General features: G+C 57.1%; 1 protein-coding gene across 1 annotated transcript; it reads left to right on the top strand.

Moving 5' to 3' along the window:
- Positions 1–4,387: 4,387 nt before the first annotated feature.
- On the top strand, positions 4,388–13,251 carry FKBP1A (FKBP prolyl isomerase 1A). Its single transcript, XM_054644593.2, has 5 exons — positions 4,388–4,543; positions 4,650–4,697; positions 10,266–10,378; positions 11,081–11,233; positions 12,220–13,251. Exons 1-4 carry the CDS (start codon positions 4,420–4,422, stop codon positions 11,207–11,209), a joined length of 414 nt encoding a protein of 137 aa, XP_054500568.2. The 5' UTR covers positions 4,388–4,419; the 3' UTR covers positions 11,210–11,233; positions 12,220–13,251.
- Positions 13,252–13,791: the final 540 nt, after the last annotated feature.

Below are 13,791 nucleotides of genomic sequence, written 5' to 3'. Positions count from 1 at the left end.
AGCAAAAAGCTGGTCCCATGGTGAATGTCCATGAAGATACCTCAAGAGGGTCTTTGCCGTGTTTAAATTCCTTGAGTGGTAGCACAGGGAGGCAGCTGGGACACTGCACTGGGAGGTGAGGTTTTTGAGGGATTCAGTGCTCTGAGAAGCCAGCGTGGTGGGACATAGAGAGTCAATTGTGCCAGCAGCTCTTCTCCAGGCTCTAACTCGGGGCTGGAGGCATGCAGAGGGTCACTGCTGGCCCAGGGCTCTGCTTCAGGGCAAGGACTTGAAGCAGTTAAGCAAGAAAATAAGAGATGTTAGAAACTCAGACATTAGGTTTTCTCTCAGATGTTACTGCTTCCTCTCACAGACCTTGATCTCACAGTAGCTGGCCTGTGGTTTGGAGGTTGGGGAAGAGGCTGTACTGGGTAGCTCAGCTTGTGCAAGGAGCAGTGTGACCACCTTATCTGAGGGTCGCATCTGCCCAGCTCTGTGCTTCCTCCTCAGGGCTGTTCCAAGCTCTGTGCTGTCCAGGTCCATGCTACAGCATGGTGTGATCCCTACCCTGCCTCCCTGACATTCCTGTAGCACCTGTTCAGGTACAGCTCCTTCCAGACTGCAGGAGCATGGTGCCTGGGGCTGACTGTCTCACACACCATCCTGTGCTGCAAGGGATGGGGCACAGCCAGCTGGGGAGTCCCAGCCTCCCCAGGAAGGGACCTGGAACAGAGCCTGTGAGAGCTGCAGCTGGGTTCTGCGAGGGATGGATGCAGTTTGAAGCCATTGTCCTACCCCTGCCTGGCTTCTCACCAGGTTTCATGAGTGCTTGGGTTCCTGTTAACCCACGTCAGGTAGAGTGTGGCAGCTGGGAATAAACCCGGGCTGGAGAGGCTGAGCTCATCCAGACACAGATTTGCTGCTCTGTCAGGATGTGCTGCTGTGGGGGAAAGTCATTGCTTCCTGTTGCTCCCTGTTCCCTGTCCCAAAGGCCTGCTTTGTGTCCCAAACCCCTCCTTCTCCCAGCTGGAGGGGGTCCTGCTGCAGCCCCCATCCTGCCACCTCACCAGAGCTTCTTCCAGGGGTTGGCCTGGCAGGTCCTGACAGATCTGGGCAAGGCAGATCTATGGTTTCCTTTAGGCTGCAGTGCTGGGAGGAAGGGCCCCCACCAGCCCCAGAGCAGCACTGAGACCTCAGGGTGTGGAGGTGTCACTTAGCCTGTGGGAACACAAGCAACACAGAAGTTGTTTTTGAGAGGAAACTATTTTTGATCAGTTTTTAGGGAAAATACTGTTGAGATAGTGGACGTCTTTGTGCTCAGACTGCCCTTTCATGGGGAAAGGTTTAGAATTTCTTCGAACAAAGGTGAAGTTGAAGCCAGCAGTGGGTTAAAGCATGAGCAGAAACAACACCTGGCAGCAGGGGGGTGGGAGTCAGCTCTGTCCACCTGCCTGGGCCATGTCACCTGAGTCTCTTCTGGGAAAACAGGAGAGAATGGGCTGTACTGCCTCCGGTCAGCAGCTGGGAGGGGTTGGCAGTTTGTCCTGGGTTTTGACAGGTTGGGAGGTTATGGAAGAAGTGTCAAATGAATTTCAGAAGGGCTGAACTTTTAAATCGTAGCCCATAGCTACATCTCCCACAGCAGCATCTTCAAAAGCTGCTGGCACCCCCACATCTCTCCTGGCAACAGTGAGGGGGCAGTGGAGGGAGAGGGGGGAAATCAGCCATCCTGGGGCTGTGCTGCTGGGCTGGGCTCAGCCTTGTGCACAGCCAGAGAGGGAGGCTGGTTATTTTTAGGGCTGGAGCTGGATCTGACCGTCGGGTGACCTTGCAGCTCTCCAGTCTGGTGCACACTGGCAGGATTTGAGCAAATTGCTCCCCAGTTGTGCGATGAATTAATGCAAAGCCTTAAGTCTCATGGTGCAGCACTGCAATCAGGGGGGGGTGATGGTGTTTGAGAGCAGTGTCAGGATGGTCACAGCAGCCCTGCTTCAAAACCATTTCTCTGATGCACAAAGAACCTCATGGTTTGTTGGTTTTTTTTTTTTTCCTTTATTGTTGTTTAGTTTTCTGGAGAGTGAAGGCTCTTCCTTGGGATCACCTGGCTCAGCCTGGTCAGGCGTTGGGATGCACTGCACTCTGCCACTGCCTCACTTCCAGTCTGGCTGCCTCTGGGTTTAGGAACAGTACAGGAGCAGGGTCAGTGCCCTGGTCCTGCTGGCCACACTATTGCTCATCCAGGTGCCATTGCCCTTCTTGTCCACCCTAGCATACACAAGCTCATGTTCAGCTGCTGCTGTTCAGCACCCTCAGATTTCTTCCCAGATTTCCAGCCACTTTGTCCCAAATCTGGAGCACTGTGTGTGGCTGCTGTGACCTGAGGGCAGGACCTGGCACTTGTCCTTGTTGAATCTCATACCTTTGGCCTTGGACCATCGATTCAGCCTGCCCAGATCCATCTGTGGATCCATCCTTCCCTCCAGCAAATCCGCAGCTGCTGGTGTGTGTGGTGCCTGCCAACCCACTGCTGCCTGGGGTGGTGTTTCTGTAGCTCAAATAATGTCCCTTTTATTTTTTACAGTATTAAATCTCAATGGTCACGCTTGTCCCTCTTTCTGACATTTCTGGCATTTCTGACTTTGTGAGTTCTGTCAGTGGCTGATCCTGAGGGCAGGGAATGATTGGGGCAGAATTCACTAGTTTTTAAGCCTTTGTGCTTTCTAAAGAGTTTAGGCACCTGAATGTGACCTGGACCGCTCCTGGGTCTGATCAGCTGGACCCTGAGCAGGGAGGGGCTGGTCAAACCTGGCTGAGTCCTTGCCCCCATTGAAACACTGCTTGTTGCAGTGACCTTGCTGCTGGTAAGATGAGCAGGTTATGCCAGAGACTGAAAAAAACCCCAAAACGAACCAAAACACTCCACCCAGAGCAAGAGCTCTTGTGCCTGACGTGTGCAAGCATGCCTGTGCCAGGGAGGCAAGGGCTCCAGCGTGGGCTTACATCCAGCAGCATTTTCCCCTTTCAGGTCCTTGTTTATCACTAGTTCTTGTAGAGAGAGCAGGCCCAGCTCTCAGCAAAGACAGCATTACTAAGTAGGGATGAGAACATGCCCCTTTTTATACCCTGTTTTTTTTTTCACCTTGACTCACAGCCTCACATATCTGCCCTCCTGATGTGGAAAGTCAGGGACCACTGGCACTTTCAGTGTGTTGGAGCTTTAATGTAAAACATAATGCTATGGCATCAAACAAGAAAAAAACCCCACCCTTGGTATTTCAGTATTTAAAAGATACAAGCAAGGGACACAAGCAATTACAACTTGCTTCATGCTATTATCTGTTATTTTAAGAGCCTCCTCCTCTTGTGTCCCATTTTAATGCACTTGCTGAGAATCCTGGCTTTTTATTAGTCTCTTGGCTGTCCTTGGAAATTCTCTGTTCCCTTGTGGAGGCTCAAGTTCACCTCCTTGAAGTAAAGAAATAGGACACTTTGAGGCAAAAATCCTGTGCCTGGAGTGATTCTTTTTTTGACCAAAATAGTTGCTGCTGTACCAGAAAAAAAAGTCCTTTTGAGTGTGGGATTGTTCAAACCTGCATATCTTCTGCTGAGCCTGTCCCAGCAATGCGGGGCAAGCACTGACCTCCATCTGCACAGTGGGGAGCAGCATTAATCACAGAATCATTATGTTTGGAAAAGATATTTAAGACCATCAGGTCCCAGCATGACCAAGGCCAACACTAAACCATGTCCCCAGGTGCCACATCCACACGTCTTTTAAATTCCTTCAGGGATGGCGACTCCACTGCCCTGCATAGCCTGTGCCAGTGTCTGATCATCCTTTTCAACAAATTTTCCTCAATATCCAATCTAAACCTCCTCGGGCACAACTTGAGCCATTTTTTCTTGTCGTGTCCCTTGTCCCTGGGAGCAGAGCCTGACCCCCACCTGGCTGCAGGATGAGAGGACATGGTTTTAAGATGCACCAGGGGAGGTTTACATTGGACATTAGGTGACATTCCTTCACAAGAAGGGTGATCAGACTTTGGAATGGGCTACCCAGACAGGTGATGGAGTCACCGTCCCTGGAGGTGTTTAAGGAAAGGCTGGACATGGCGCTCAGTGCCCTGCTGTAGCTGACATGGTGGTGTTGGGTCAGAGGCTGAACTCGCAGATCTCAGAGGCCATTTCCAACCTCACTCATTCTGTGGTGGGCAGGCACCCCGGGGCTGTGCAGGCTGGAAATGGCGATACGGGGGCGAAGCGCGCAGGGCGCCGCGCCCCGAGGGTCCCTCATGGCCGGGCCCGCGTTCCCCCGGCAACCGCGCGGTGCCGAGATGGCGGCGGGGCGGGGGGGCGGAAGATGGCGGCGGCCAGGGCGGCACCGCCGGGCGGGATCTGTGGAAGGCCGGGCGGGATCTATGGAAGTGACGGGCGGGCTCTATGGCGGTGACCGCCGCGGCTGCGCACACGCGGCCCCTCCTCCGTCGGGCTGCGGGCGCTGCGGGTGCGAGCGGCACCGGCACCGGCATGGGCGTGCATGTGGAGACCATCGCCCCCGGCGACGGTGAGCCACGGCGAGCCCGCTCCCCCCCACCCCTTCTCCCTGCCCTCCCCGCGGCTCCCGGTGCGGGTCCCGGTGCCGCGGGGTGATGGCGCGTGTCTCTCCGCAGGGCGGACGTTCCCCAAGCGCGGCCAGACCTGCGTGGTGCACTACACGGGTGAGTGCGGGGCGAGCCCGGGAGCGGAGGGGCGGGAGGGTCGGACCGGCCCGGACACCGGCGGAGCGGGGCCTGCCAGCCCCCCCGCCCTCGGCTGCCTGCAGGGACCCCGGGCGCGGCGGCTCGGATGGGCCGCGGCGCTCCATGGGGAGGAGGGGGGTCCGGGCCGCCTCGGGGGCCTTTCCCGGGGGGCGCGGATGAGCCCCCGGGCGGGGGATGGAGGTCCTGTCGGTGCCCCGTGGCCGTGGGGAGGCCCCGTTGTCCTCGTCTTTCCCGCAGCCTTTTCAATGGAGGGGCCTTTCCCACGCGTATCCAGCCTTCTTTCGGGGGTGCACCGGGGAACGACCCAGAGGGGACTCGGGGCGCAGGCAGGGGCACCCTGGGTGGAGTCCCGGGGATCCCAGGGCAGCCGGGACCCGTGGGCTGTGGGGCGGCCGGGCCCTTATGGGCTCCCCGGGAGCTTTGGGGTCTGCTTCTTCAGAGCGGGGTCCCTCCTGCCACAGCTCCCTGCAGGAGTGCAGTCCCCCGCCCCAGTCCTGCCCCAGTCCCTTCGCCATTGTGGGGTGACACCAGGGCTACCCGTGGGGCCACCTCAGACCTGCATCCTTGGGTTTTTTGGGGGACCCCTGTGCGGGTAATCAGGGCGCTGTTGAGTGGTCGGGGTAGTGCTTTGATGAGGGGCTGCCCCAAAGCCAGCGAGGGTCATGTCCTCCAGCAGTCTTCTGCAAGCTGGGTGGGGAAAGAAACCAATCTTAGGACCCCAAAAATGCTTTGGGGATCACGCTGGGGGCTCTTGTCCCCCTGGGCTACCTTTTGTACAGCGTTGGCTCAACGGCATGGTGAAAACGAGTTAATGACTCATTTGTGACTGTTTTTGCTAATAACCAATTCCCCTTCCCGCCCCAGCGTTTTCCGCCTCCCCTTGCTCCCCTTGGGGGGCTGGGGTTGCTCCTCTCTGCAGAACGGGGCCCGGCCTGCTGGGAGGGCTCGGCGGGCATCCAGCCCATCTGCTGCTCCTCCATCTCCCCCGTCCTTCCCGTTCCCTCGTCAGCAGGGAGAGGAAGCAGCTTGGTCTGCCCGGCCGCCCTGTTTCCTCCGCCGGTGGAAGAACAAAGAGAGGCTGGCAGGCAGTCAAGTGGCTCCCGGTGGGCCAGTCCTGCTGCCTGCCAGCCCTTCCGACTCCCAACCCTCCGGCTCCCTGTGCCGGCTCTCCCCTCCTGCGGCGCTGCTGGAGCTTGGCTGCTCTCCCCAGCCCTGTCCCCCACTCCGGCAGAGCTGTTTGAGGGTCACTAGCATCCTGTCCCCCACGTCATGGCTCTTCAGGCAAAGTGCTACGTGGTGACTTGCTCACAACGAACCCTCCCCAGCAGCAGTGATGTGCTGCGCCTGGGAGACGTTCTCTACTTTCCTTTATTTTGTTTTTTTGTTATTATTGTCTCCATTTGTCCTTTATCCCCACCCCCGTTCCGTCTGCAGGCAGCTCCTGCCCCCCCGCCTGGGCAGGCAGCAGGAATCAAACACCTCCAGGCCCTAATGCCATTTCCCTGCGTCGGCAGCGCAGTTCCTGCAGCTGGCTCTGCCAGAGACAGAGCGGGGCTTGGCTCTCGGGAAACCTTACAAACCTTTGATTCCCAGCCCGGTTGCAGCACTCCTGATCCCAGAGCAGCATCAGGGATGGTGGCAGAGTGCAGTGCTGGAGGTGCTGAGCTCCAGGACTCCTTCCAGAGCCTGCCTTGGCTCCGTCCCCAGCTGCCCTTTGCTCCAGTGCTGGGGAGATCCAGCCTGTGGTGTGCAGGAGGCAGATCTCCCTGTGCTGGGTTATGGATGCACAGTGGTTTGAGTAAAAACCATTTGGGGAAAAAAAAATGGTGATCAAAGGGTGAGGGACTGTGGGGAGCCAGCTTGGTCAGCCAGCAGCTGGTGCTGCTTCTGCCTGTGCCCAGGCTCCTGCTCCATGGGACATGGTCCTGCTAAGAGCATCCCAGAATGGACAGACAGCCCTGGTGCAGGAGGGCAGTGCAGAGGAAAGAGGTGGAGAGAACAGCAACCTCCTTGGAGATGCCAGTTGCTTATGCTGGGGTTGCAAAGATGGAAATGTATGGGGAGAGCTGGTGAAATTGAACTTGTTCCCCCTCCTTCCTTCCAGGTCTTGGGTCTTTTTGTGGAGAGCCTTTGATGTGAAATCTGCTACGTAGGGCTCTTAGAGGGACTAAATCAAGTTCCCTGATGCACCCAGTGTGTTCAGCACACTTTACTTGCAGCAACTGGCATGGAATGGAAGGGAGTGTGGGAGTGAATCAGTGCGGAGACGATGTGGATTGGGGGCCAACAGAGCTAAGCCCCCCTGAGTCAGAGCAGGGAGCAGAGTGGGGCTGCTGTGCAGCTGGGGGTCCTGCAGTGCTGCTGCCAGGGGAGACTGGCTGTGGGCACCCCCCTGTGCTTCAGGAGGGGAAGTGGGGGGCTGTAGTCATTCTGGGGAGTGCCAGGACATGAACAAGTCTGACATAGAATGGCCAAATGGTGCTGCCCTCCAATGCTCTCCCGCTGCTCAGCAAACATCCTGTGGTCAGGAGGTGTTTCCCCCCAAGGCCTGCGACTGCCGGTCCATGGGTTGTGGCAACTCTGGGAGCTCAGTGCCGTCTCCTGCACCCCCTTCCCTGCCTGTGCTGGAGTCCTCTGTCCTGCCAGGCCTCAAGAATGGTGGGCAGAGCCCTCTCCCCACCCAGCTGTGGGTGATAATGGGGTGGGCTTCAGTGATGGGGAGTGCTGGTGGAGGCAGGATTGAACCTCATCCAGGCATCCCTGCCCTGAGCGGGGGTTTGGAGCATGCTGGGTATCCCAGGGCTTCTGGGAAGGGTTTTGCATCCTGTCCCAGGTGGAGCAGAGGTGCCTGCCCCACTGCTCTGGTCTCTTCCTGTCTCTCCTTGGGAGGCTGGCTCTGTGCCGGAGCCCCTGGGCAATGGCCGTGCCAGGGATCAGCGCCGAGGAGGGGATGGAGGGGGTGCGGGTGGGGCTCCCCCAGCAGAACCCGACCCGGCAGGTTTGTCCCAGGGCTGGCTGTGCCTGCTCCAGCACCGCTCCCGGCCGCCTCTGCCCGCCCAGGGGGGCCCGGAGCCAAGTCGCACGTTGCAGCCGGCGTCTCCCAGCTCCTGCCTGCCAAGTGTGGCAGAGACCTGGCAGGGCCACGCTGCCCCACTGGGGCTGGGGCTGTGCTCCAGAGCCCCCACTCCATCCCATGGCTGAGCTGTAGGGCTCTCTGTTTTTCCTCGCTGTGATTCCCTGAGACCCCTTGGGGTCTGTATAGATCTCTGGGGGCTCAAATTTTTCTGGGTGGGAGCCAGGGCAAATGGGTCTCTATAATCCACTTGTGTGAGCTCTGCCCTTCTTGCAGGTCCAGGGGTGACAAGCACGGAACCCTGTCAGGGGTTTGGATAAGCTGGCATGTGCCAGGGGCTGTCTGCTGCTCCTGGGCTCTGCTGGGGTAGCTGCTTTTGCCAGAGGATGCTTTTCCTCCATAATAGCTTTAAGATCTCGTTATCTCCTTGCTCAGGGATGGCAGGGATGAGGAAATGGTTGCTCATACTTGTCCAGGGCTGGAGAAGTCTCCCAGGAGGCTTGTGGGCAGACAAAGTGCCTGAGATGAGGATGCAGTCTCTGAAGAATTGGAGCCTCTTTGTTTTCCCCTCTGGCATGGTGGGAGAGCATGGCCAGGCTCCCACATATGACCTTCTCCATCCTGGTTCGGGAGAGCTGAGTGATCGATCCCTCAGGCTGCTGCAACCAAGCATAGTCCACCAATCCCTCTCTTCTGCAGCCAGGGAGCTGCCAGCTCTGAAACACTTCCTGAGGCTGGACTGGGACAGGTGAGCTTGGCAGTGGAGTCAGGCAGTGCCATCCACTCCTGTGCAAGGTTGGCAGCATCTCCTGCACTGCTGCTGATGCCTCTGGACATCGAACGGGATGCACTTCTGCAGGCTTCAGATGCCCTGGGAGCATCCCAGTAGTCCCTGCTTGCTGTGACAAACAGGGACTTGCACTGTGTGGCCCCTGGGGTTTTTCCTTAGTGGATGTGCAGGGAGAAGGATGGCACAGAGCTGTCCTCTCTGTCCCTCCTCAGCCTCCTCGGCCCAGTGCTGCACTGGAGGGCTCGGAGTCGGGGTCAGCTGGGGCCGCAGGCAGGCAGCGCTGCTGGTGCCAGCCAGCATGGGCTGCCCTGTCCCTGCTGCCAGGCGGGAGCGAGGAGCGGTGCCAGGCGGGCTGGAAGCAGGTTCAGCAACAAGAGGTTTATCCTGGAAGGAGGAAATGAGAGAACTCCAGATTTGCTATTCCAAAGTCCAGGGCTGCAGCGTGACCGGCTGAGCTGATGCTCGACAGACTGGACAAGGGATTTTTGCTGTCCGTTAAATTAAAAACTTAATTCTGCTCCCTGAGAGGAGCCCACAGGTCTTTGTGCTTGTTGCCCCTGCAAAAGTGATGTATTTTTTCCCATTCCCTTCTTTCCATACAACATTGCCCATCACTGTGGCTGCTGGTCCCTGTGTGCCATTCCCTCTGGTCACTGTGCAAGCAGGGGCTGAGCTCCCCCATCCCATCTTTTTCACAGACACATTTTCCCTTGCACACATGCCCTGGCAAAAGGAAGTCAATCTGCCCCATGCCATCCCGAGGAACTTTGGTTTTTCAAGACTGTAGAGCAGTTTTCAGTCAGGATAACTGGATTTTCAGGCTGTTTTGGGAAGTGAAGTGTTGAAGGGAGCTTAATTGTGCTCTTATCACACAGGGTTTATTGTACAGGGCACTGGCTGTGTTAATGTAGAGCTGGAGCTGCCTTACAGGAGTTGACTGGTGGAGTTACTGCTCCTATAAGGCAGCGCCAGCTCCAAGATTCCCCAAGAAGGTCAGGCAGGGAGCAAGGGAGGGGAGGAAATTCCTCCTTAGCTCATGTTGGGGAGTTATATTTAGCTCTGGGGATATCAGCCTGGCTCAGCCCGAGCTGGGGAATGAGGGCTGCCCCAGGCACATGCATCCAGCACTTGGTGCTGCCTCTCCCCATCGTCATTCCTGGGTCCAGGAGGGTTTGGTTTAGATCAGCTGGGCACAGGCAGGGCTGGAGGCCAATCACAGCCTCCAGATGGGGCACTGGAGTGTCATCAGTGTTTTGGGTGCCTGAAGATAGAAGCCTGGTGAGTGAGAGGTGTGTTTGCTGGTGGGATGGGAAGTACAAGGTTGGATCCTGCTGTCTGATGATAAATGACTGTTGGTGGTGCTGCAAGGTGGGCAAGATTTTCTTCCCCCATCCGTCTGCTCCCCTGTCAGTCCTTGGTCCTGGCCAGAGGAGCACTTGGCGAAACAGTTAAGTAGTGTCATCCTTCCCTGCCCCAGGATGGGTGATGCCACAGGGGTTTCCCCTCCTGTACAGGTGTTTCCCAGGGAAAAGGAGGACAAGCTGAGACATATCTTTGACTCAGAGCCATGTGCCTGTCACCTGCTTGGGCTGCCAGGTCACAGCATCTCGCGCTGGCGTGCGTGGCTCTGTCCCTGTATCACCATCTCCCTCTGTCTCCCCAGGTATGCTGGAGGATGGGAAGAAGTTTGATTCCTCCCGCGACAGGAACAAGCCGTTCAAGTTTGTGATGGGCAAGCAGGAGGTGATCCGTGGCTGGGAGGAAGGAGTCGCTCAGGTGCCTGGAGCTCCTCTGCCTCGCGCTCCCCGTGCCGGGCTGCGCCTCGCCGGGAGCTGCAGCGTGGGCAGCAATCAGCGTGCATGCAGCTCATTCCCTCTTTTATTATTTCTTTATTTTATTCCCCTGTTCCACCCCCTCAGCGCTGGGAGGTGTGGGTGTGAATATCACCTTCTGCATTGCCACCTGCCAGCTGGCAGGAATGGAGCCGGGCCAGGCCCCAGCAACACCTACGGCACGTCGGTGACTCAGCGGTGACATTTCTGCTCTGGAGGAGCACGGCGGCAGCGCTCAGGCCTCCCAGGCTCCAGAGCCCACGCACAGGGAGGGCTGGTGGGCACAGCACAGCTCCAGGCTGTGATCCCACGCTGTGGGCACAGCACAGCTTCAGCTCCTGCCCGTGTGACACTGCTCGCTCTGTGCCGTGCTGGCAGCACAAACACAAGGGTGCTGGTGGCTGGAGGGAATGGCCTGGCATTCCCTGCCTGTCCTCCTGTGAAGGACATCTCAAGCCCTGCTCATTTTCCAGCCCATGCTGCCTGCCTTTTCCCTCTGACATTCTTCCTGTTCCTCTGCTTTGAGTCTATACTCTTGCCCAGTGTAGGGAAAGCCGTGGGGACAGGTGTGTTTGTCCCTCCTCTGTCACCCACCTGGCAGTTGTGCCCATCTCCTGATGTCCCTGTGTTTCTGTCCCTGCCCCAGATGAGCGTTGGTCAGCGGGCAAAGATGACCATCTCCCCAGACTACGCCTACGGCTCCACTGGCCACCCAGGGATCATCCCACCAAACGCCACTCTAATTTTTGACGTGGAGCTCATGAAATTGGAATGACCCATCCCAGCACCCTGTCCTCGGGTAAGGAGGGGCAACTTCTGTCAGGGACTCTGTGGGTTGAGGACAGCTCAAGGCCCCTGTGTTTGATCTTGGGACAGTGTGGGGAGGTGGGATGGAGGCAAGGGGGGAGTGGGCAGTAGTGGGGAATATAAGAAGGACAGGGCAGGTCTCTAGCTGTGGGTAGAAGTTGCTCTCGGGAGTCTGGTGAGCTGGGGTTCAGATCACTGCAGTGCTACATGCAATGTTCCCAGCCTGGCAGAGCAGGTTCACATTGGTTCTTTGTGTCTTGGGTTCTGAGTGTTGTTGCACCAAGGGGGCTCAGCTGCCACACCCCCTCCTTCCTCTCATGCTGCCAGGGCATGGGGCTGATGGTGTGGGCAGGAGGCAGTGGCTATGACCCAAGGGTTGGAGCACTTCTGCTATGGAGACAGGCTGAGAGCTGGAGTTGCTCAGCCAGGAGAAGAGAAGGCTCTGGGGAAACCTTGGAGCACCTTCCAGAACCTAAAGAGGCTCCAGAAGAGCTGGAGAGGGACTTTGCACAAGGGCCTCAAGTGACAGGGCAAGGCAGAAAAGCTTCACACTGACAGAGGGCAAGGTTACATCAGATATTAGGGAGAAATTCTTCCCTGTGTGGCTGGAGTAGCCCTGGCACTGGCTGTCCAGAGAAATTACAGCTGCTCCATCCCTGGAAGTGTCCAAGGCCAGGTTGGATGGGGCTTGGAGCAACTAGTGCACAGTGTGCCTACCTGTGCCAGGAGGCTGAAACAAGATGGGTCTTTAAGGTTCCTTCCAACCCAGCCCATTCTGTGATTCTGTGGGGCTCTGCCCTGGGGTGTGGGGTCCCCATGGGCTGGGCAGGGTTGGGGCTGTGCTCCCCCCTGTGATCAAGGCTTGACTGCTGCTCTGAGGGCCCAGTGTGGTTTGTGTGGAGGCTGCTGTGCCCTGGGCACATTCCCTCCTTGTCCAGCAGGCAGCTCTGTCACACTGCCTCTCCTCTCTCCACACAGGTTTGGCACATGGAGGAATCCAGAATCTCAGCTTCAAGAAGAGTGCACATGACTTTGTACGGAGCTTTTCCTGATAGTCCACTACACTCATTGTATAACCTTACACCTTGATTGAATGCCTTTGGTCACTAAGCTTTGCGTCTGACTCTTCCTCCTTGTATCGTGTTTTTATGTCTTTTTAAACTATACACCGTAAACCTCAACTCTTTTTGGGTCAAGTTCTTAATCTTATTTTTGTTCCAGGTGTAGACTACGTTTTCCCAGTAGCACGCAGATGGGCTGACCTTAGATAGGAGTCACTTGAACAAAAGGAATCCTGTTAGTTACTTGTTTTGGTGCAGATTTATGATGTTTCCAAACCAGAAATTGCTGCTGCTGCAAAAGCCATAGCAGAGTGAGGTTGTTGAGGCTGAAGGGATGCAGAGAGCAAGGTAGCACTAGGATTGTTTATAGGAATTCTGCCTGGAGTGGGACAGCGAGGGAGCCTGGCCTTTCCCTGCTCCCTGGGGAGCATCACTGCAGGCCTTGTGGGTTTGCTCTGGGAAAGGAGGGCTGCCCTGCCCCTGCTTCACCCTGCCATCTCATGGTGGGCCTGCCTTCCCCTCCAGACCACTTTTGGATTTAGGGAGTTGGGTTTCCACCAGAGCTCCACCACACCCTGAAAATCCCGTAGCATGGAGCTTTCTTTAAAGAAAAAGGAAAACTGGACAAAGGGAAGGTGCTGTCTGCAGGGGAGGTGGCGGGGGCTCAACTCAACAAAAACGCCTCTGTCCTCCTTCTTCCCCATGGAAAGGAACCATCAGCCCCCCGTTGTCCCTGCTCTGAGCACACCTGCCCATTCTCTCCTGCCACCTGATGCTGGTCATCGCTGCTTGCCTGGTCTCACAGGACGCATAGCTGTCCCCTGTGCCCCTCCCTCTGCCCTGCCCAGTCCCTTGGTAACAGAAATTCCCACCAGTCACTTCCTTCTCCGCCGCACAAAGGTATCCAGTTTATTATCGCAATAAAAACGCTTTATGCTGGCTTTTCTCAGCCCTGTGTCTGGAGGTTCTTCCCTCGCTCGTCTGTCGCTCAGCACAGCAGGGGCTGGGCAGGGCTCAGGGGGTGCTCTCTGGGGTGCTCTGAGTGCTGCTCTGGGCTCGTGGGGTGCTGTGCCAGGCTCATGGGGTGCTTTGGGTGCTGTGCCAGCGTCACAGGGTGCAGTGCCAGGCTCATGGGGTGCTTTGGGGGGTGCTGTGCCAGGCTCATGGGGTGCTTTGGGTGCTGTGCCAGCGTCACAGGGTGCAGTGCCAGGCTCATGGGGTGCTTTGGGTGCTGTGCCAGGGTCGCAGGGTGCAGTGCCAGGCTCAGGCAGTGCTGTGCCAGGGTTGTGCTGCTGTGCCTTAGTGTGAGGCTCAGGTGCTGGGGAGCACAATAGGGTGCCTGGGGCTCCTGTGCTCTGTGGGGAGGTGATGGTGGCCTGCTGGAATTTGCATAATTAATTGCCTTACCATAACCTGTTAAGCATTGCCCTTACAGCCTCATGCCCTTGTGGCTGTGACTCAGCCTGGACTGGAAGCATGAAGGATAGAT

The sequence above is a fragment of the Agelaius phoeniceus genome, chromosome 17, assembly GCF_051311805.1.
Source record: "Agelaius phoeniceus isolate bAgePho1 chromosome 17, bAgePho1.hap1, whole genome shotgun sequence".
Classification (NCBI taxonomy): Eukaryota; Metazoa; Chordata; class Aves; order Passeriformes; family Icteridae; genus Agelaius; species Agelaius phoeniceus.
The sequence above is the reverse complement of the archived record's forward strand: the minus strand, read 5'-3'. Positions and strand labels throughout refer to the sequence as shown.

Coding starts and splice junctions, on each gene's coding strand:
- FKBP1A (XM_054644593.2), top strand. CDS start 4,420: ATGGCGGTGACCGCCGCGGCTGCGCACACGCGGCCCCTCCTCCGTCGG. Junction 4,544..4,649: donor GACCATCGCCCCCGGCGACG/GTGAGCCACGGC, acceptor GTCTCTCCGCAG/GGCGGACGTTCCCCAAGCGC. Junction 4,698..10,265: donor CTGCGTGGTGCACTACACGG/GTGAGTGCGGGG, acceptor CTGTCTCCCCAG/GTATGCTGGAGGATGGGAAG.